At 48.4% G+C, this 22,716-nt stretch overlaps 2 protein-coding genes across 7 annotated transcripts; one reads left to right on the top strand and one right to left on the bottom strand.

The window, feature by feature from the left end:
• The first annotated feature begins 113 nt into the window (after window positions 1-113).
• Window positions 114-20,566, top strand: LOC107325440 (uncharacterized protein KIAA1958 homolog). 6 transcript variants are annotated; one of them, XM_015886310.2, is made up of 7 exons: window positions 114-345; window positions 4,696-4,806; window positions 7,169-7,268; window positions 11,888-11,963; window positions 12,547-13,681; window positions 15,433-15,810; window positions 16,853-20,566. In XM_015886310.2, exons 4-7 carry the CDS (start codon window positions 11,961-11,963, stop codon window positions 17,020-17,022), a joined length of 1,686 nt encoding a protein of 561 aa, XP_015741796.1. In that variant the 5' UTR covers window positions 114-345; window positions 4,696-4,806; window positions 7,169-7,268; window positions 11,888-11,960; the 3' UTR covers window positions 17,023-20,566. The 6 variants fall into 6 exon arrangements, with proteins under 6 accessions (XP_015741796.1, XP_015741792.1, XP_015741793.1 ...); XM_015886306.2 differs by lacking the exon at window positions 16,853-20,566 and having other exon boundaries at window positions 117-345; window positions 15,433-16,676; XM_015886307.2 differs by lacking the exon at window positions 16,853-20,566 and having other exon boundaries at window positions 117-241; window positions 15,433-16,268.
• MISP (mitotic spindle positioning) lies at window positions 17,020-22,683 on the bottom strand. The gene is made up of 5 exons (XM_015886316.2): window positions 22,407-22,683; window positions 18,247-20,182; window positions 17,919-18,109; window positions 17,783-17,821; window positions 17,020-17,571 (listed from the first exon to the last, which is right to left on the bottom strand). The coding sequence occupies exons 1-5, from the start codon at window positions 22,662-22,664 to the stop codon at window positions 17,485-17,487; spliced, it is 2,511 nt and encodes an 836-aa protein (XP_015741802.2). The 5' UTR covers window positions 22,665-22,683; the 3' UTR covers window positions 17,020-17,484.
• Between the last annotated feature and the right edge of the window lie 33 nt (window positions 22,684-22,716).

The following is a 22,716-nucleotide window of genomic DNA, read 5'->3' as shown; positions in this document are numbered from 1 at the left end:
GGATGGGGAGGGGATTGCCCGCCTTCAGGGGTTGGCGCCATGGAGCGTCTCGACTCGTCTATTGGTTGAGGGCGGGGCGAGGGGCGGGACTTAACGTCAATGTGTGGCGCGATTGGATAGGCTCAGGGACACGGCTGGGAGGAGCCATCTTAAGAGCGGGAAGGATGCCGAAATGCCACACGCGTCCGCCATCTTGATTGGGGGCAGGGTATGGAATGAACCGCATCGGGAGCCATCTTGAGTAAGGGCAAGAGCGCCAACGTGAACATTGTGTTGTCATCTTGCGCGGGGAGCGGCCGCCGCCATCTTGGCTGCGGGCAAGGAAGCTGTCAGTCACCATTTCGAGTAAGGGAGATTGGATCAATTAGTTTAAAAGTTTAGAAATGAGAGTCTAGGGGCAAGATCTGCTTGTTTCTTTGTGGGTATTTATCTTAAGGATCAGGGTTTTGCAGAGCGGGAGTGCCTGAGGTAAAGGCTGCAGTACCTGAGGTAAAAGTTGCAGTTCCTGAGGTAAAAGCTGCAGTTCCTGAGGTAAAAGCTTCAATACCTGAGGTAAAAGCTTCAATACCTGAGGTAAAAGCTGCAGTTCCTGAGGTAAAAGCTGCAGTTCCTGAGGTAAAAGCTTCAATACCTGAGGTAAAAGCTGCAGTGCCTGAGGTAAAAGTTGCAATACTTGAGGTAAATTTGCAGTACCTGAGGTAAAGCTGTGCTGCCTGAGGCTGTATTCCCCTCAGGTACATCTATGGCACCATTTGCTGACAGAAACCCCTCATTTCCAGTCGTTGATCACTTAAATTAGCACTTTTCGTTCTGAAAGTGTGTAATTGCTGCGGATCTCAATGAGGCTGAGGTAAAAATCTGTACTTTTTTGCAGGTGTTGGGCCATCTGTGGTGAGTGTAGTGGGTTTGTATTGGATTCTTGGCTCTCCTCCACATGCAGGTCCTTTAAAATCATTGGAAATAATAAAGGAACAGAAGTGAGCATCCACCTGGTTCAGGTGGGCCCACCAGGCAGCACTGGGCTCTTCCTGCTCTTACCATCTTTTAAGGCTGTTTGCCTCTCTGTTTAAATATAGCCACTATTTCCTCATTGGGAATTCTACCAGTGTTATTTATTTCCTTTGCCTCACTTGTCAAGACCAGGTTGGACAGGGCCCTGGGCAACCTGATCTAGTAAATGTGTATGTTTGGTGGCCCTGCTAGGCAGGGGGGTTGGAACTACATGATCCTTGAGGTCCCTTCCAACCTGGGTAATTCTGTGATTCTGTGATTCTGTGATTCTGTCATAACCCTATCCCTTGACTGCAGCAATGAATTGTCCCAGCCCTCCCTACGAGTCCCTTGTGTAGCACTGAATCAAACATCTACCGTTCAGTCGACATTGATCTTGCTTCGTTAGCTGCAGCCCTGTTTTGAGTGTTTCTAGGCAACGTAATACTGGTCTTCCTGCAGAAAGGATCCCTCATCTTTCACTCGTGCACCCGCTGCTGACATCTTGGTGAAAACATTTGTACAGATCTGCCAATCTGCTTCTGTTGTCAGCAAGAAACAAATACAGCTCGTGGCTGGAAGCATAGGAGATGGAACTGCAGTGCTCGTGGCACCTGCTAAGGTTTGAGAAAGGGTTTAAAAGTGCAAAGGAAACATGGAGTCGTGTCCTTGGGCAGCGCTTCTGCTTAATGTTAGTTCTGACAGGTACAGGCATGCCTTCTATGTTCTCATTTCCTTCTGAAAGGTAACTATAGGAGGGGAAAGATGTTAAAAAGGTGAAGCCAGCTGTAGTTTTCTCTTGAAGACACGTTACTGTGTTGGTTCCTATAGCCCAAAGCCCTGTTTTCTCATAGGGTGGTGGGATGCTTTGCTTGTCAGCTCACTGCCCTCACTCTTGGCACTATCTGTGCTCCCAATGAGCTCAGATTTTATTAAGAGCTTCATGGGGCTCCCAGGTATTTGCAACAGTAAAGTTCCAAATAGAGAAGAGTTATGTGCTTCCCTTCTTAGTCCCTGCAGGTGAGCAAAGGCCCTTTGTGAAATCCAAGTTATTTTGCTAGGTGCTGCATATGAAAGGAGGCTTAACTTGTGCCACTGATAAGAGACTGATAAGAGCTGTGCCACTGATAAGAGCTTAGATGAGACAAAGAATGGGCAAATGATGGGATTGTGTGCTTTGCTTTAGAGCTGAGAGCCAGGGGGTTGATCAAAGCAGAGCAGGAATTTGACTCCCATCTCACAAGCCGTAACACAGTTTCTCTGTTTTAAGCTGTGTTTCACGTGGAAGAGTTTCATTTCACATCATCTAAAGCCTCATTTTCTGGTGGCTGTTCGAATTAGTTTATTGCATGTGCAGATATGCCAGCTGCTTTTCAGATACCTTTGGAATAGCAAACATGGGTGGGTGCCATCAAGGGTTTATTATATTTCAAAGACTTCTCGTGCAGTTGTGGCTTAGCTACAAAAAAAAACCTCTTTAAATTTGTGCTAGTTTACTCAGATTTTGTAGCAGAAACGCTGATTATGCAACCTTTTATCATCTTACTGTAATACTTAACAGAAACTCCAGTATCCTTTTTGTCACAATAGTAGCAAACTGACTGAGGATGCTATTGTGTAACGCTGCAATTCTCTGGGCCAAACAGGAAAATGCATTTGAGAACAAGATAATACTTTATGAATACAGAGAAACAAAACAGAACGACACCAAGATCTGGGAGAATGACCTGATTCTGTATCTATTTGTCTTGAAAACAGCCATGTGAAGAGAAAAAAGAGAAAGAAAAGAGGAGAAGGAAGAAAAATATGTATCAGCTTCTTTGGTACAATCCAGCACAAGGTTCCACCCTCCCCCAGCTCCGGTTACTCACATGGCCTTGGAGAGACACACCCAGGTTTTTCTCTTTCTAAGCCCTTCCTGCCTATGTTATCTCTCTGAGTTTCATTTACCATGCTGGGAAGAGAAACCTCTGAAATTAAGAGGACCCTTTTCCTGCCTTTTTTCTTTGTGTTTTAAAATAGCCCTGCAGCCTACAGTCACAGGACGCTTTTCTGTGTATTCCTTGGCAAACTAGAAAGCTTTTTCCTTCTGCTGCTGACTTGCTTCAATCCTGCCCTTCTACCAGTGAACTGCAAACAAGAACCCTCCAAGAGTATGCTCTCTGATCAGGAAAATGATCTACTGTCTGTAGTGTATATCCCAGACAGTGCTTTTAATGAGAAAACATCCTTTTCTTGTACTCTCCTTTTTTATTCTCAGTGCCTTGCAAACTCCTAAACCAGGAAACGCTTTCATCCATAACCCTGCTACAGTATAACCCCAGTGTAATCTGTAGTGGCAGGGGGTGTTTCAAATGACTTTGCTCCTTTTTGCTGCTTTGATTTCTCTTAATCCACTCGTTGTTTTGTTTAAAAAGAGTATTTGCAGCTTTAGCAACATCTTGGGATGCCAGGAACATTCTTATGTGCATCATTCACTGTGCCAAACCAGAGCCCTGGACATGGTTGGGCTAGAGCTATCAGGGAAAGAGCATCTCATTGCACCTTTAAACACCATTGGCACGGTCTGTCCACTGTTTTGTGCTGCAAATATTTACATGGAATTAAAACTGTAAGAATAATCACAGAATCTGAAGTTTTACATTTCTTCCCTCCTTCCTAATGCATGACCAAATGAGAGACTTCTCTGTATGTCTTATGCTGTCGTTATCAGCTCGTGTTATTTCAGAAGTTCCCTGTCTTTTCTGCTCCTCGCAGATGCTTTCGGGTGACTCATTTCCTGTGAGGGATGAACCAGCCATTTCCTGGCTATTGAGTGCATTGGACTCTTTTTTTTTCTCCTTCCAGTGTATGTTGGAGTGGATTCATCTCTGGCTTGGTTATACCCCCTCTAACTTTACACCACAACTGCACACAAGATGTGCACAGGTCACTTTCTGTCCTGTTTGTGTGCTCATTTCAGCTCTTTCCTCCAACCGGTGTTTCCAATTTCCTGAGCCACTATTTATTCATCCTTCCCAGTGTGATTCTGTTGTGGACGGCTTGATACAACACTGTCACCAAGCTAAGAAGAATGTCTGATAGGGATCCTGCTTCTTGAGTCTGAATGTAGCCCATGTTGTGGGGATGATCGCTGAATAATTCATATCCTTGATGATTTATTCATGCCCAGAAGCTGGATACCTCCACTGTGACTTTCCATTATCTCATAGAGAATGCAAGTTCCTATTCAACTGTACCAAGCTTAAAAGTACAAGTAGCAGCCCTTGTATTAGCACACAAAGCATGGTATCTCAGGCAAATAGAGCAGGTGTGCATTAAAAACCACTCCTTTACCATGTTTCCAAAGTGTTTCTGCTCAGCAACAAGTGATAAACTGCTGTTCCAGTGCTATGTGTGCCACCATTGACATGGTGATATGTATCTACACAGGTAGATATATATCACTGTGAGTTCTTCAGCAAGGAGGGCTGGTGAGTGAGCACTCAAAGCTCTTTTCCAGTGATACACAAATGAGATGCTGTGGCTGTGATGTGGAACAGTCTGAGCACGGAGGATGGCCAAGCAGGCCATGGCTGTGTGATTTGATACTGCAGAGCTGATCCTCTTCTCCACAAGAAATCGCGGTCTCATTTTCCATTGTAACGTTACAGATTCTGAGGCAGTTGGTTACAGATGCAGTGAGATTGTTTCTCTCCTTCTCAGGAAGCCCTGCAGGAAAGCTTGGACAAATAGCAGCACTTCAGACTGATCTCCTTCCAGCCCCAAGTTGTGCACCTTTAATAAAGCAGCACAGATCTGAGGCTCCTGTCCTAGGTGAGGATTCTGCAATACACTCAAATTCCATTTGTCTAGAAAGTATGAAAGATGATCCTATATTTCATCAAGGTCTCCAGACCCACAGGCAGCAATCCCCTATCTGTCTGCTCGGCAGTTTCCTAATGGTTCACCCTGTGATCCTGACTTCTTTTGTCCTCGGAATAGGCTCTACATCAGCATAATTAAAAATGCCAAACATGCTTGAGAAACTCTCCAAGTTGCTAAAAATGAATGTGAATTTCCTCTCTACAACCTCGCTTCATCTTTCCCTTACTCTGGCCTCAGCTTTACAAAGTGGTCTGTTTCCAGCCCTTCAGCATAGTTTGCATTCCACTGCCAAGAATGAACATTTATTTATACAAACAACCATCCTTACAAGCACATCTCCCTGTGCTATCCCAGGGCAGTGAAATAAACATAATTTCTCTGCTTTGTAGCTACATTTCTTTTTCTTTATTCAGAGGCCTGATTTATTTCTTTTTGCAATAAAAGATTGGTGTGGTTCAGTCACCTTCCGTGCTACAAATCTGCTCAGAAAGAGACCAGAATGCTCTTTTATTTCCTTGCAATGATTTTATTGTGCTCTAATGATGGTTCTCCTTTCTTGATAAACCACACAGGGGGTCTCTTGGCAAGCAGGGTTTAAAGACATCAAGATGGAAACTTGGAGGGCTTTGTGTAATTCAGAACCACAAGCCCAAGTGCTGCTTTTCTCATTACTACTTGCTTCTCCCAGCTCCATTAATGGGCTGCTAATTCTTCCAGCAGCACAGATGATGTTAGAAAAGGGATCAGTGGTAAAGGAAACAGCAGCTACCAGGTGAGCAGCGTTGGTAACAGACTCCTGTGGCAGAGGAGCCTGAAGCTCATGCATTATTTCTAAAGCCTCTCCATTGCTCACCTGTCAGCCTGAGGTATTGTTCGCTGAAACGCAAGCTCATCACCTCTGTCCTCTGTCGTCAGGCTGTCTCCCATTGCATCTGTTGTTTAAATGGATATAACACAGATGCTAGATGACTCCAGACAAGGGAACTTCAGAGTCTGAGCGCAGTTCATTTAAATGAAGAAAAAAAGAAGCCCTAGAAGAGATGCACACATCTAGAAGTTCTCCATGAGACGTTTATATCTGCCAGCCATTGCTCACATACTGTAAGCATGCCAGATTTGTCTGTGCATGAGCCAGCTTCCCTTCTCAGCTGATGCAACTGTTTGTAACTAGGAGTCATATTTAGATTGATAATGTTTACAGTTACCTCCACCAGGGAATAAGGCAGAGTGGTTTTACAAGGGAAATCCCTCATTTGTATTTTGAGGTAAGGGAGAAACGAGTGACCCCAAAAGAACATCAAATAGCCCAAAGGAAGAAATGCATTGACACAGCTCTGCTTTGGAACTGCTAAAATTGTGCTTCCTCTCCCCCCTTCCTTCATATCCCTTTTGATGTCCCAAATGAGGTTTATAGGTCCTTCAGCAGCGCAGCTGAATTAAAGCTCTTTTTTTTTTCCACATTGGTTCGAGAACAAATATTTCCAAATACATCTGAAAAAGGAATGGGGCTGACATCAGACTGCTGCATGCCTGCCATGAGGCCCGCATTGTCATACAGGCTAATAAAGACATCATTTTCCCAGCGCTTCAGCTCTATTAAGCACAGAGCTCCAAATGATTTCCTACTTGGATCAAAGATGTGTTTGTTCCAGTGCCACTTAAGTTTAAAAGGCAATACTGGGAATGAATGAAATCTCCCCAGTGGCAGCTGCTGAGGTTCAATGGGTTTGTCAGTGCCATAATTATACAGCGGACGTCTTCTGTTTGCTGGCCCATATGTTCCTGGAGGATGTTATGTAATGGAAGCAGCACAGGGAAGCCTTGCTCCTAAAGCTGAAGGGTTTTGCTTTCACGCTAGGAAGAATTGTGTTCCCAATGGCAAAAACAGAAAGGAACGTTCTGATTTCAAACCAGCTTGGGTCCTATTTGCTCAAAAGATAAATGTGGTTCCTTATCTTGTGCTGCTCTGCCCCACAGCTCTTCCTTCTCACCTTTAGGGTCTGGGTGCTGATAAGAAATGTCTGCTCCTTGTCTAGATTGTACAGCACTGAGAACTACAAGGCGTTAAAACAGGCATCAAAAGCACACAGAGACACGAACCCCTGCAGAATGCAAAGGATCAAGAGCGCTCAAGTTTTCTGTTACCAAAGAAACAAAGGAACACGATATCCTTTAGAACGCTTAATATTTAATCTGATGAGATGCTCGGACACAATGGCAGTGAATGCAGAGTGCAGGGATCCCACACAAGGGGATCTTTAAGTCGCTTTAAGTTCTAAATAACTAATATGTTCTTTCTTATTCCCTATAGGCTACGCTGTATTGTAGGTGCTGCTCAGATCCTTGCCTTCCCTCCCTCCTTAGACCGCAGTGTGAGGCTTCCTGAAGCATCTCGAGTGACCCAGGAGGAGGTAGGGGGACACAATGACACTGTTTATACAGTGTTTTATGTGGGATCATCTGAATTGGAAATGAACTTTGAGACCACCACCTCCATCCACCACCCTGACCTACCCCAGAGGGACAGTTGGTTGGCGGAGAGGAGGCGGTGGGCGGGGGCTCAGCGGTGGGCGTGGAGCAAAGCGCATGGCGGCTGGTGAGCGCCCCTTGGCGGGGCCTTGTGTGCGCGCTGACTGTAAAACGGGCTCAGGGTTTGGCTGTAGTGTCTGCAGGCTCCGTTAAATGGTGAGGGTTAGACTCATACAAGTTACCACAGATGGTGATGTTACCACGATGCTGAGCTTCCTGTAAATATACCGCAAAGAGACGAACATCTACTAGAACGAAACACTCTCTTACAAACACCTTCTTGCTTCTCCTATTAATAAAAGGGAAGATGACTTTAACACAAACGGCTGCTGGGAAATGAAGCAATCTCCCACAGTCAGCTCCCTGCTGACACAAAGGGGCACTCACCCCTAATGTGGGTCCGGAAGGAAAGAAGGAAAAAGGAAAAATAAATCAGTCTACATATAGAATAATAATGGAAAATAACAGCCCCCTGATGGCATTAATCCTAAGTGTGATTCTGCTCACAAATGGCAGCACTAACAGGATAGGCAACACAATTGCGATGGATGTCGTAGCATTTTCCACCCAAGTAACAGATTTGCCCTATTCCAAATTCAGCTTTCATACTTTTTTTTTCCCCTTTCTTTCCTATTTATAGCGGTTCATGTTTTTAAATTAATTTTTTCCTTTACTACATCTGTTTTTAGAGGCTGATTACTGTTTGTTGGAGCAGGCGAGCCATTGCCAGCTGGCTGCAGGCTTTTATTGGCTCTATTTGAAGCAGACTTGATTTAGAGCTCTCAGTTCTGTTACGAGGACTGCAGCCATGTAATGCAGCCCCTCAAGAAAGGAGATAATTAGGACTCAGATGAGAAAACGTGTCCAGTTCCTTGGACCAAAATGCAACTGTGCAAGGAATGTAGTTATACTGACACTTAACAGCAATCTCTCGTTGCTGGTACATGCAATCAGATCTGGCCCTCTCTTCCAGAGCTGGATGTTGCTTTCTCTCAAAATACAGACACGCCGCCCTGTAGCAAGTACTAAGTATCTCGGGAACTGTATTTCTGCAAGCAGGGCAGGAGTGCTGGAGCAGAACAGAGCTGAAGAAGTGCTGAGAAGGCTGTGGTACAGTGTGGGGAAGAAAGGAACAAACGTGGCAGAGAACAGGAAGAACGATGTGCTGGGAAATGATTAATCCACCCCAAAGGCCCTTGCTAAGAAGTGGTGGGACAAGTACAATGGTTTTTGGCAGCCACAAGCAACTTCTGCTGCACTCTCAGTCCCCTCCTTGCTCCTTTCAAGCAGACGTGCTCAAGCACAACTTCCTCTTGCTGCTGACCCAGACACCCTGTCCCTCCAGCAGCGTCCCTCACCCATTCCCTGTAGCTCTCTGGCAGCCCATCCCCTCCTCTATGTGTGTTTTACAGCTGTCCCGAGTCCTTCCACCTCCTGTAAGCGTTACTCAAGCAAGCAGGAACAAACAACCCATGCTGGGGGATGGGGGTGCGAGCCAAGTTTAAGAACTGCTGCTCTGTATCCTGTTTTCCAACCAGGATTGTTCCAGTTTCCTGCACTGTCTTATCTAGAGCTGAAAAGCCAAAGCTCTCATATTTACTTGCTTTGTGCATGCCTCAGCTTTCTAATCTGTGAAGCAGACCTTATGACACATAAGAGAAACACATCCAGGACTATTACAGGGTGGAGGGACAGGAACAGCGTGGTTAAAGGTCTTCCAGTGTCTATACAATTAAGCTCTTTATTTAGTTCTCCTGCTTGCATAAGTCTGTGTACATCACAGAGAATTTCAGACAACCATCCACATCCTATAATGCTGCATGGAGTTCACGGAAACATAAAAAGTATGGATATTTATGTTATGGATATTCATGTGCAGGGCCATGAGAGAGTAAAACAACGTTTTTTTCCCCCTTTTTTCTTCTAGTGAGCATGAATTCACATAACTATAGGTTGTATTAATGCACTGATTTCCCTATGGGTTAAAAGCAAACAAACATTCACTGCACAGCTTTGGAATTTCCTGCTTTTCTGCATGAAGGTGTGGGTTCTGCATACAGACACCAAGCTCTGAACCCCTTCCCTACACAGAGCCTATTTTTGTTGGAAGCAGGTAGTGCTGTAAACACTTTTTTCCCTTTGTTTTTCCCCCTTTTTGCTCAGTTCTAATGGTAAAGTTCAGTCTTCTTTAGAGGTACTCTCAACCAATGTAAATAAGAGAGCAGGAGTGGGCTGAAGAAGTGCCCTCAACTGATTAGCAGAGTTTTTATTTGGACCTAAATCTGAAGAGAAAAAAAGGCTTTTTCAACGAGATCAGGAAAAGGAAGACGTGTGCTTGGAGATAAGGAGAGATAAAAGCATTCCATTGAAGGGCTCCCATGATAGAAATCAAGATGATCATCTGCCAAGTCAGTAACTTCGTGGCCTTATGACCACACAGAGCTTCCATTCCTATTACCTTTTCCCACAGTGTGTGAGTGCCAAAGTGATGCATGGAAATTCTTCGTTTGCCCAAGCTGTCCTGCCCTCTGGGGAGAAATTACACATGCTGAGCTCTAAGATAAAGCTCTAACTTCAGAAAGAACAAAACAGTTCTCCCAGAGCTTAGCTCAGCTTTCAACGTGCAGTTGAAGGCTGAGGAGCACTGCAGGGAGCTGCCCATTCCACTGCTTTAAAGCAAGCAGATTTTTGTTAGAAAATTCTTTAAAAATCCTGGCTTTGCATGTTTCACAAGCTTGCATCTGCAGACGGCACTGATAATTTTAGCCCAGAATGCTTTGCTATCAATAGGAAGCCATAAAAAGGAACACATGGATTGATGCTAGTGGAAGAGCAGAAGGGCTTTCCAGAGCTTTGCTGACATGCACTGATTTCACTCCAAGCTGCAGTGGTTCTGGTGCCTGCTGTTCATTCCTCACTGGGATGTAAAGCTGACATGACAGGAGAGATTCGAGCTGTGCTGCTCTTGTTGAAAGGGACATTCAGTTCCATTGCCCATCACCTGAGCTTAGAGAGAACTTTTCTTGTGTAGTTTCACTTTAGATTTGTTTCTTTGTCTCTTAGGCTTGTGCTTTGCCTAATTAGGAAAAGGAAAACCTGTTAATTGCTCTACAGGTATTTGTTAGTGTAGTTATTACCTCTGCCTGGTTCAAGAGGACACCCTCATGCTGAGCAGTTCAGAAGTCCACACCACTTTGATGGCCTTTTGTTTTGCTTCCTAGAGCAATTACACTTGTGCCTGAACATTTTGCATGCTTTCTCACTTGGGCTCAGCATTCAGCGAAGCACGTTTGGCCTTGGCATCAGCAGGCTGAAGTATCCATTTACAATTCAGAGTGCCTAAGTGCTGTGCCAGCTTGAGCCATGGAGCTGGGCTGCTGTGCAGGCCCCCGGGTGTGCTGCTTTCTGGAAGTTCTGAATCAACAGAGCAAGGCTTGTGTAAACACACATCCAGGAGCTCTTCAGCGCAGGAATTTGGCCAAGCAGTGGTTTCCCAATCCCTGGGTTTTATTTGTCACAACACAAGGGCTGCTCCCACCATGTGGCTCCTGTGCCCCCCAGCCACACTCCTTCCTCCTGGCAGCTGGGCTGGGTGCTGGGCCTTAATTTGGCCTTCCCTGGTTGGGGGAGCACGGCAGGGAGTGGGCTGGGTGCTGAGTGGAGCCTTGGATGCTGGCACACAATTGGATACCTGCAGTACAATGTGCACCTACATTCTTTCCCTCAGTTTAACTAACCTGCTGTTGAAATAAATCCCTACAGACAAACAGCATGTTCACAGCTTACAAAGCAGCCCTACATCTGTCAGCTGGGATGCTTTTCTTCCATCTTCTGCGGCTGGTTTGGAAGAGCAGCACACAGAGCTGGCAACCAGCCCTGGAGGCTCAAGCTCACAGCCTGCAGGGCCAGAGCAGCTCCCACAGCCAGTTTGGACAGGATTCCAGCGTACAGTGCTTTCAGTTGGGCATCTTTTGCTGCCACTTAATGTAAAACCTTTAATTAATAACAGTCTAAGATGCCTGGAGTGAAAACTGCCATTACAAATGGTGAGCTCAAGCAGTCTCAGTCACAAAGGGCACAGTGAGGCTTCTTGGCTCTGTTGCAATATCTGTGCTGACAGCAAGGTGTGTAACCAATGACGCAGGAATTACAGTGTCCTTCCAGACTATTACACAGAGATGTTTCTGCACTTCAGTTTGGAGAACTTAAGATTTCTAGCCACAAAATGCCAGAGCTGGAAGGAACATCTCTCCCTTCTGAAATTCTGCCCTCAATATTTATGTTTTGTTCCATTTTTTGGGGGGGTAAACCTTATAGGCAAATCCTCCAAATATTTACATAAGCCAAGCTTTCTATATAGAGTTCTTTTGGACTAAATGTGATTGCTCACCTTTGTGAAGATAGGTGTTCTACGATAGCATTTGTAGCCAGATATTTTACATATGTATATAAAAATATATTTTCTCTCTCTAAATACACACACATATGATGGTTATTTCAGGTTCTGAGAGAAAAAGAAAGGATATTCAGCTGAATTCCACACAAAAGGACACAGTGAGAAAAGAAACAGCACCATGGTGAGTATATCTTACAGCATAAATTATACCAAAACCAATTATTTCTAACAGAATCGGTTGTAGCATTAAAATTACAGAATTTTAGACACATGGATGTGAGGTCCCTTTTTCAGCTTCAGCATCCTCCTGACAACACAACTATGAGCCCTGTTGGCCACAGGGAGGAGGGAGGCAGAGGAGCTGATTCCTGACACTTCCCCTTGTTGTTTTCCATCAGTGAATACAGAACTGTTGATAGGTACAAGCTTGCTCAGATCCACAGATCCACTTGCCTTGGGTTGCCTTCCCCTCACCTGTGTTAATTTTAATTGTGCACAAGCCCATAATTATGCATACATTACATTTGTATCAGTGATAAACTCACTATTCCAGAACCACACTCACATAACAGGTCTTCAAAGAGGGCAATTATTATAAAAATTATTATTATTTTTATAGAAAAAAACATACTGTTTTAGAAAGAATCATTACAAGGATCACTGAGGTGGAATTATTATTCAGTTGAGATGGGGCTGAAAGCAGCCCCCTGCACTACCACTTTATGCACCTCTTTCACTTAATTACTTCTGATGTGTTTTTGCAGTTTGAGAGCATCGCTGATGAAGGCTGCAGCAATGTCAGCTCGCTTTGCAAGGATCTCTCCAACCTTGTCACCTGGGCACACACTCATGGGACTATATGCATTCATATCCCGGCCTTGGAAACTAAGCAGAACATGGGTCAGCCTAGCAAGGACAATTCTGTTCTGTGGATTTGTGGAGCTGGACATGCCTATCACTGGACGTGTGAAGATTTACACTTTGGAAACAAGAATGAGGCTGCAGAAAAGAGAAAGAGGCAAACATCCCTCGGGGCTCCATCACAAGGTGCTGCTTTAGGTGAAAAGAGGATCAGGATAGCTTCGTCTTTTGAAAGGGCTAGAAGAGACAGTGGTGCCACAGGATCACGTGGCACACCTGCAGGGAGCTCTCAGCAAAAAGATACCATCTGCAAAATGTGTAATGAACCACCAGCCAGAGAAAACCAAAGGAACAGCAAACCCATGCAACCAGGCTCTGCAGCAGAGCAACATTTGTCAATATCCACAGGCAAAATCAGAACAGACCTCCATGAGATTAAGCTAGAATACAGTGAATGCATCTCTGAAGATGATTATGCAGTGAATGCAGAAAACCAAGAAGAGATAATCGACCTGGATAGTCTTTCGCAGTCATTGCCTAAAGATGTAGCTGCAGAGGTAGGTTTGCAAATGTATCCTGATCAGAAGACAGAAATTAACAAGCAGACAGCCACCTCTACATCTGGCCTTACCCCCGTGACAGCACCTCACCCAACTCTTTGCTGTATTCTAAAATCTCCTGGAAGGGATCTAAAGATCCTGAAAAGCTGCTTCGTGAGTCTGGGTCCCCTTAATCCCATAGAGTTCGCAAGTGAAAATTCTAGAGCGGGGGATTCTGCTGGGTCAGCAACAGCGAAAGAAGATTTAGAATTGATTCCTATCTCCAACACTGAAGCAGAAGCCCAGCTAAAGCCACCTGCCTCTGTGCCGAGCTCTTCTGAGTCCAATGGCTCAGGAACCTTAGACTTGAATGGAAACGCCACCGAGGGCCCTGCGGAGGAGAGCAGGCTGTCAGGGGCTGAGCAGACCCCTCGTCCTTCAACCTCACTGAGCCAAGAAAGCAGGAATGACAGCCAACCTCCTGAATCTTCAAAAACCAGTAAGATGCCCTGGAGCTTTAATTGGGGAGGGTTTGTGGGCATGTTTCACTTTCCCAACCTAGTAAAGGAGGGTGACTTCTTTTAGCTGGCAAAACGCGTATTGTGGCATCTAAATAAATACATCCTATTTAGGTCATACCATTTCTACTAAAAGAGACTAAAAATATCCCTACTTTAAGCAATCATCACTTTCATAGGGAATGCCTTTCACTGAGATACCCCGATGTTGACTTGGCTGTAGCTTTAACTACCCACTTGGAACATTTTGGTCTTTCATTGGGTATTGTCATATAGTATTTTGGCTTTACTTAAGACAGAATCCCTGTGAGAAACTGGAACCAGAGCTGTGAACTCTGGTCTCACAGAGGGGAAAAAAAGAACAAGGAAGTAACTTTTAAAGCAAAAAACCCAGAAATTTTGGCTGAAACTCTGACTTAGGATTGATGTGTGATACACCAGAGCCTTAATACCAGCTACACATCGTTTAATAGAGTGATTAAACACCTCAAATAAAATGCAAATACCCAGGTTTTTAAAGACATTATAGTGAGCCACAACGTTTGCATTGCTTTGCGTGCCTGCAGGTGGTGTTCCACATCAATCCATGTCAGCTGCTGGCTTAGTCAGTTTCATGGTTTGGTTTGCTAACATCGAGGTGTAAGCACTGAGGCAACTTCCCATGGACCAGTCAGTAACAAAACAGGCAAAACACTGAGACAGCAGCACAGTAGAATCCACCTCCATTCAGTCACAGCATTTTATGGTTGCTAAGCATGTACAAAATAGCTCAGTGCCAGAAGAGGAATTTCTAGATGCTGGTTCTGGAACCCTTTTAAATCTACCCCTTCTTCAGCTCTGGAAAAGTCACAGGTGAGCAGATGGGGCTCTGCAGCAATCCAAAGAACTAATTTCTCATGCTATGTGGAACCAGGTAGGTGTGGTATTGCCATAGAAACTTGAGAAAGAACCCAACTGGAATCCTGGCATCCCTTGCTTAAAGAATATACTTTGACTCATCTTTTCTTCTCCTTCCTTACTCTTCATCCCTAAGTTTTGGTTCATGTTTGTATTTCACAATGAGAGCTCTCCTGCCCTGAAGAGGTTTCAGAGGAACACTTTGAAATGTGTCTTATGTAACGACTGGTACAACATTCTGAACATATGGAATGCAGGGAGCTCAGTCCTGAGGCAGATGACAGCATCCACATCCAGGCTGACTCCCATTCATTTGAACAGAGCAGACTTTGGCCCCTGCAGTCACCACAAAATACAAGCCAGAGTAGTTGCAAATTGCTGAAATCACACCAGGTCCATTTTGGCTTGTTTGAGCTTTGTGGCTGATGCTGCAGTAGCAGGACAGGAGCTGCTGGTTATGAGCATGGTTATGACCTCAAAGTCAGCCAGGGCAAAATTCAGTCCCTTACCAACATAAAGACAAGCCAGCAAATGACAACTACAGCTCCCAATAATTCTCTCCTAATTAAACATGATTCAAAATGAAAATACCTTATAGTTATGTAGATGGTATCGTGCAGATTCACTGCTCAAGCGAGGAAGACAGGGGCTGTCCTTCCCTGTCCAGACAAGTGCTACACAGTGATGTGGGCAAATCAAAACCAAAGCTTTAAAGGGAAGGGTTTGTGACTGACTGCTTTTTAACAAGAAGGTGAACATTATTCTGCATCTCTTTCTCTTTCACTGCTCTCCTTGCTCGCTGTCACTGATCACAAAGCTCTTTCTTATCTTTTAGACAAGCTGAGCAACAGAAACCGCAATGCTGCCAACATCAAGATTTTCAGAGATTGGTTGCATGTGCACTGTCCTTCTGAAGCACGTGAGATCTACGAGCTGCCACCCAAAGACCTCGATAATTACATGGTCTTATTCTTCACCTCTGCAAAGAAACAGAACGGCATGGATTTCTCCACTGGGTCTTTGCAGTACTTTCAGAACAGCATAGACAGGTACCTCAAGGATTACAGTTATGAGTGCAGCGTGGTGAAAGGATCCGAATTCAGAGCATCTCAGGAAGCCTTGAAACAGAGGTGTCAGCTTCTGTCTCAACGAGAGAGAGATGAAAAGTGGTCTCTCTTGGAGAAACTGACGGATGAGAATGTGGATCATCTCCGTAAGAGCGGGCTGTTAAGTCAGTCCAAGCCACAGGGCTTTCTGTACCTGATGTTTGTAAATATCATTAGGGGGTTTGGGGCGAGTACACACAACCGGGGCCAGAATCTGTACTGGGGACAGCTGGTGCTCAAAAGGGATGTGGCAGGGCTGGAGTACCTGGAATGGAAGCATGAGCTCAATGCAGAGGGATCTGGGGGGGAATCAGTTCCACATCTCTTTGCCAAACCCGATAACCCTGAAAACTGCCCAGTCCAAGATTATAAGAAATATGCAGAGAAGAGGCCGGGGGATATGCTGCATGATTACGACCCGTTGTATCTCTCCCCCAGACACATGTACTCCATGTGGGACCAAGTGTGGTACAGCAGGAAATCACTGACCAAAGCCCAAATAGGGAAGATGTTGAAAAACATTCTCCAGCAGGTCAAAGCATCTGAAAAGAAGCTCAGGAAATAAAAGGCACTTCATTCATTCACTTAATTTCCCTTGGAAAGGAGCGTGTTCTGAAGTTGTATTTGAGAAGTTATAGTAGAGGTTGAATTCTCTTGTTTCACCTGAGGACACAAAGCCTGCAGGTTTGCATTGCTTTCATTCTCAGGTGAAGGTTCTGTTATTCTACAGCGCTGACAGTTCAGTTAGTTAGAAAGGAGGATGTTAAGTTTTGTGTTTGCAAAAACAAAGTCAGTGTTCTACAGTGTTATTAGTAGTGTGATAGAACAGCTATTAACTGGGATAGGGCTCGTTAGCTGCCACAATCAACTTCTTCAGCTGTTCAATTGCCGTTCAGTCAATATATTCTCTTCCAGTCCAGGCAAGTTGTTGCGTTGAATTGTTGATGCATTCAAATAAAACACTTTCGCTTGATGTTGTCTGCCTGTTCTAAAACAGCAGAAACAAAGGCTGAGGGTTCCTTCCCACCCCTTCGTGTTGTGGTTCTGTGATTGCCAACCTGACTGCGTGGCTCAGGGAACAGCCCTTCCAAGGGAAGTGACTACTGAAGACTTCTGCAAAACTGCTTTCTTTTCCTCTTTTGATTGCAGGGAGGGGGTTTGAAATCCCACCTATCGGTTCTGGGACTGAAAGGGGAAGCAGCAGAAGGGAACAAGCTGGAGGGAAGTCCTGCAATGCTCCTGACCCTTCTGGTGTCACACGAGGACCCCAAGCAGCGCTCCAGCTCTACCCGACACACAAACTGCACCAAGTGAGATAGAGAGAGAGCTACGACTTTAATAAATTAGCAATATAAACAGCATCGATACATCACGTATCACCGTGCCTCAGCAGATCAACGACTCCATCTGAAGCCTCCGTTTCCCCTCGATTCTGCATGTCAGCCCTGGGGCCTTTTCTTGGCCGTTACCTGAAAGCCTAAAACCACTCCATTTATTTTTATATAAGCCAGAAGCACAGCTTGCAATGACAAGGACCTTCCATCACCGTATGATTTCTCTCCACCCAGCCGTCTCCTTGCAGAAGTAATTAAAACAAAATGATCGGATCCTCCCCCCCTCCCCCCTTTAAATAAAAACAAAGTATTGCTTCACCTCAAAGGGAACAAGGTGAAAGCAAACACGGACGTGGAATGGATCGGATCAGCTGTTCGGATCTACACAGACCCCCCCACCCCCCTTGAATGGATCGGACCTGCACAGCCCCCATCCCTCCACCCCCATCAGTCGCTGTCGGTGCTCAGCTGCCCGCTCTCCCAGCGCTGCCCCATAGCGCTCTGGTGCCGCACCACCCGCGTGCTCTCCACCACCTGCGGAAACAGAATGGTTTTCTTTTAATGAAGAAGCCTTTTATTATCATTATTATTAATTATGTTGAACAGACGCCTCGCTTGCAGACAACCCTCCTATTCCTCGGTCAAGTCCGCGCTCCGCTGCCCCCGCCCGGCGGATGAGGGACGAGCAGGGGCGGACTCAGCGCACAGCCCCCCCCGGAGCCCCCCAGCACAGACAGGGCCGTACCTCCGTGTTGATCCTGTCGATGGGTTCGATGCCCGCGTACTGAGAAAAGAGAGAAACAAAGGTTCAGCGCATCGTGGGAAAAAGGGGGGAAGAGCGTTTCACACCATCAAGGCACTCCCACCTCCCCACGCCTCACCTTGCCCTCCTCCTTCGTCCTCCTCCTCCTCTCTTCCGACGGGCTGCACCGCAACGAATCGGGCCCGGAGCTCTCGGAGCAGCTGAGCCGCAGCGGGGTGAAGGATGTCACCAGGCTCAGAACACCCGGCTGCTGCGGGGCCGGGACCGGAGAGACGGACACCGAATAACTGCCGCTGGCACCCGAGGCGGCTGCGGATAGAAAGAGACGCTGCATGTAGAGCTCTGCATTGTCCCTCCCTGTCCCTACACGGAGCCCCACAACCCGACGTGCCGGTCCCTAAGCGGACACCGTCGGACTCGCGGAGCGGGGCCGGCCGTGCTCTTACCCGAGCTGTGCCTCGAACGGGAGCTCTCCCTGGAGGTGCCGTCCCCGCCGTCCATCAGCCGCCTCCTCCGCTGTTCTTGCAGCTCCTCCTCTCGCTGCAGATCGCTTCGGATCTCCTCCTCGATCAACGCCGAGCGCTGCGGCCTCCACGTGCGCAGCGTGTACTGCTCGTCCCGGCCGTCGGGGCTCAGCTCCCTCCTCGTGCTCATACCGTCGGAGATGGAGATACGGGGCTGCCAGAAGCTGAGGGCGAAGTGCTCCCTACGCAGGACGGGGCTCGGGGTGGAGCCGGGCAGCCTTCCTCCCGCTGAATCCTCCCTTGTGCCGGCGGAAACGCGCTCGTAGGACCAGAGCTCATCCCGGCCCCGTTGGTGCGGAGGTGTCACCGCAGAGCTGTACAGGGCCCTCCCGGTGCGGGTGCCGTCGTTAAGGCCGTCTCCGGGGCTCCGAGGCCGCTCGGACACCCTGCGGTTGGAGGACGGCGGCTGCTCGTCCTGCTCGAAAACCCTCCGGAGCTCGCCCAGCTCCTGCTGTGTGCCGCGGTCGTACAGCCCCGGCAGCCTGCCCTGCCTCCGCAGGTCTTCCTCGCGTTTTGTTTCCTTTTCTATTTCCCGTTGGACGTTAAAGGATGCTCGGCCTTTGTCCTTCCCTTTCCTTCCCTGTGCCGGGGATGTGTGCAGGGACAGCAGTGGTTTGGTCTGGATCTCCACCAGCTCGCTGCTGGATGTGAGCCTCTGCATGCCCCGCTCCTTCCATAGGCTCTCCTCCCTCTCCAGTGCCCTCCGGATCTCCCTCTCGATGGGGGTCTCACCGCTGCCCTCCGCTGAGCCCCCACCATCCTTCACATCCCCGAGGCCGTTGGGGACATCGCTGCCATTGCTGCTGTATCCAGCACTGTACATCTCCCCCAGCCCTGAATCCAGGTCATCCCTGGACGATGCTCTGGCCAGGCCGAGTGTTTTCCCCATGGGATGGGAGATGTTGGTGTTACCCTTCCCGTGGCCATAGCCCTCTTCCTTCCCCAAGGCCTGGTGCTGCACGTTGTACACCGTATAGATGCTCTGATCCATCCTGCCCTGTGTGGACCCCGTGGTGTCACCACGGCCCCTCTCAGCCCTTGTGATGGTGTCAGGGCTGTGCCACTCCTGCCTGGAGGTTCTGACCGTCACCTCCGACCTTGGGGACGGGGTGTACCCTGGGCTGAGCAAAGCACCAGGGCTGCTCTTTTCCAGCATGAGGAACTGCTGCCGTGCAGCCGAGAAGTTGATCTGCTCCCTATCGATGCTGTCTGGGTCCACGGGTGTCACAGCCCGGCCTGGTGAAGCTTTATCAAAGCAGATGGCAAAGGCACCGGGGACGCCAGGGCTTTGCCCACTTGTGATGGAGCTCAGCTCATCCATGGAGCTCCACTTCTCAGCCATAGTGGAGCTCTTCCTCACCACCTGGCCCCGGATCACCTCCCTCCTCTTATCCTCCAACTCCTTTGCTTTTTCAGGGGAGATGTTTAGGGTTTGCAGCCTATATGGATCTGGCTCATCATCCTCATACATCTTAGAGGGCTTCTTCTCACCCCTGTAAGCCCTGAGGTCATACAGGCTCCCCGACCTCACCACCTCCAGCTGGGACTCCCTGTCTGGGGATGGGTTCCACACATCCTTTCCACCCTCCAGGAAATACGAGGGTGACTTCAGCCTGGTTCTCTGCTCGTAGCCGTTTTCCTTCTGGCTGCTGTAGCCAAATACATCATCGTCTCCATCTGTGGATGCATCGCCTTGATGGTCGCGTGTGTGTGGGTACTGGAAGACCATGTGCCGGGTGACCCTGTCCATCTCCTGGTCTCTGTCAGCATCCAATGCTTTGCTGAGCTCTTCGTGGGGCTGCGTGGGCTCTGTGCTCACCTGGAGGTGTCCGGAGTGCAAAGTGAGATCCTGCTGGCCCTGTAAATAGGAGAAACATCAGGCAGGGCACATCAATGAGCAACACAGCTCTCCCTGACCCAGAACTGCAGTGACTGAGCAACGCCCATAGGCAGACACCATCACATGGAATAACGATGTTGTAAAAGTCTTTTGCTCCATTGACCCACAAGTGGCAGCTCTTGAACCACTCCTAACGCATGGGCTGCCATGGGTACCATTGGGTATGTGGCCTCATGGCTGGGATAGGAACTGATGACACCTTGCTGGGACTTTCTTGTCCATTTATAGGAAGGAAACTCCAAATAACTGCCGTTATTGAAACAGTAAAGATAACCAAAATGGTTTCAGGGCTCATAAAAATAAGAGACTTTAACCCATGTGTCACACATGGGAGTAAACACATGCCCTGACCTTGGCGCCGGTTCTCCTGCTGCTAAATGGGCTTGGGCTGGGTGGGAAAGCAGCTCCCAGGGCAGGGCAGGGTGGCAAGAATGGGTTCCAGCCCTGCAGCACGCAATGCAGTAATGCAGCACGCAATGCAGCACGCAATGCAGTAATGCAGCACGTAATGCAGCACGCAATGCCTGCCCAGCCCTATGCTGGGGGACACAGAAACCCAGCATCAGCACCTCGTGCCCCCTTCTTGCTGCATGCCTTTGCAATGCAGTGCTGCTGCAGGTGCTGCATTCCACCCCCTTGCCCTGCTGGGGTATTTCTGCCCAGGGATGGGCAGCACTGATGCCAATAGGAGCAGTTGGGGCATCAGAGATGCACTGTGAACCCAGCTGTGCTGGGGAGGGTCACTCCTGGCTGCTCTGTGCTCCAGCTGAATTCCTGTAACCTCATTAATTCTCTACCCGTAATTCGTTATTGCTTTTTTACAGCCTGTAGTGAACCAGGCAATGAAAACTCACTGCCTGCCCACACCTTATCACATCAGGAAGGGACAAAAGTCCTTTCAGAGGGTGACACAGCAGCACCCAGCTGTTCTGGCCCTGGTGTGCATCGTGCCACACGTCCACACATCCCATGCAAATGCTCCCTGCTGCTCCCAGCCCTGCTGCTTCAACAGGAGCAAGCTGGGTTTACTGCAGTCCGCCCTGCACCCACAGTAAGTGTGGTCAGGGTGCTCACACACCTCCTGTACCCACCCTATGTGAGCTGCCCCTGCCCTCAACCCTCGCTCCTGCCCCACCGCGCTGCACTTACAGTCCTGGAGCCATTGGTGTATGGGTCCCATGCCCCGATGTGGCTGTGTAGGGTGCCCAGCTGAGCTGTGTGCTCTGGGGAGTGGCTCAGTGCTGTGGGTGCTGCGTGGCCCTGATAAGCACAGCCAGCATCGATGGAGGAATTCCAAGAATTCAGCTGGGCTCATCACTGGCCCCAGTTCAGTGTCCTGTTCCCAACCCCCCCCTCCCACCCACTGCCCTGTGCCAGGGCTCCCACGCCTGCAGTCACTTGGACCACAGCACACACGCTGATGCACCAATGCAGCAGGGTGCATTCATGCACCGACCATGCACTGCTGCACCATTGCACCAATGCAAAAACTCCTGCTGGGCACCACCTGCCTTCCTGCAGCCACAAGAGGTGGAGTTACAGCTTCCCTGTGCTCCAGCCCTGAGCCTTGGCTTTGAGGTTTGCTCTGCCAACCTGGGCTAAAGCTTGAGCTGCTCCTTGGGGTGAGGTGGTGACATGGGGACACAGCACCCCACTGCTCTGAGCCATATAGGGCTGGGGCTGCAGCCTGGCCCCCTGATCAAACAAGCTGGGGCAGCTCTCACTCTCCTGTTTACACCTCGGGGCCTCTCCTGGCTTGGTGCTCACCATTGCCAGCTGCCTGATAACCCCGTGTTTGCACAGGCAGGGCCGGGTGGGTGCTGGCACTGGCATGGCAGCCTCATTGCTCCTGGCCTTGCCATCAGCCCCCCCATATCCCTCTTTTTTCCTGTCCTGAGCACCAGCCTCACACCAGGCATCATGGCTCACCCTGATTAATGCCCACTCCATGCTCTGCTCTTCTCTTTGGGGCAGAACATCCCCATTCTCATCCTGCTCTGACCAAACAGATCCCACCCATCTCACACAGCCCATCCCACCCTACCTGCTGCCCTGGGTCTGAGATGAGCATTGGTGCTGTACCCCACTGCTTCTGGCTGTAGAGCACTGGGAAACCCCATTTACCCCATTTAACCCCATACCGCCCCACATCTCCCATGGGAGCAGCCCAGCACCCCCTTACCAGGCACACGGTGTCGGTGGCACAGCTACCTGCAGCTCTGTGTTTCCGGGAAGGGAAAGCAGTGCCTGTTTTACTGTGGGGCTGAGACAAAGTCCAAACCAGTGGCTGCTGAACACCACACCCTGAAGTGGGCACAGCCGTGTGTGCACAGCCCTGGGGCAGCTCTGCCAACGGGCTCAGCTGGGCACAGGTCCCAAATATGAGATCCCGGGCATGACCTGATGCCAGTGCTGCCCCCTGGGGTGCAGTGAGATCCATGGGACCCCCACCACTGCATAGATGGAGACATGTAGCCACACAGTGGTGGTCC

This window comes from Coturnix japonica, chromosome 28 (genome assembly GCF_001577835.2).
Source record: "Coturnix japonica isolate 7356 chromosome 28, Coturnix japonica 2.1, whole genome shotgun sequence".
Lineage (NCBI taxonomy): Eukaryota > Metazoa > Chordata > Aves > Galliformes > Phasianidae > Coturnix > Coturnix japonica.
Note: the sequence above shows the minus strand (reverse complement) of the source record. Positions and strands in the feature narration are given on the sequence as shown.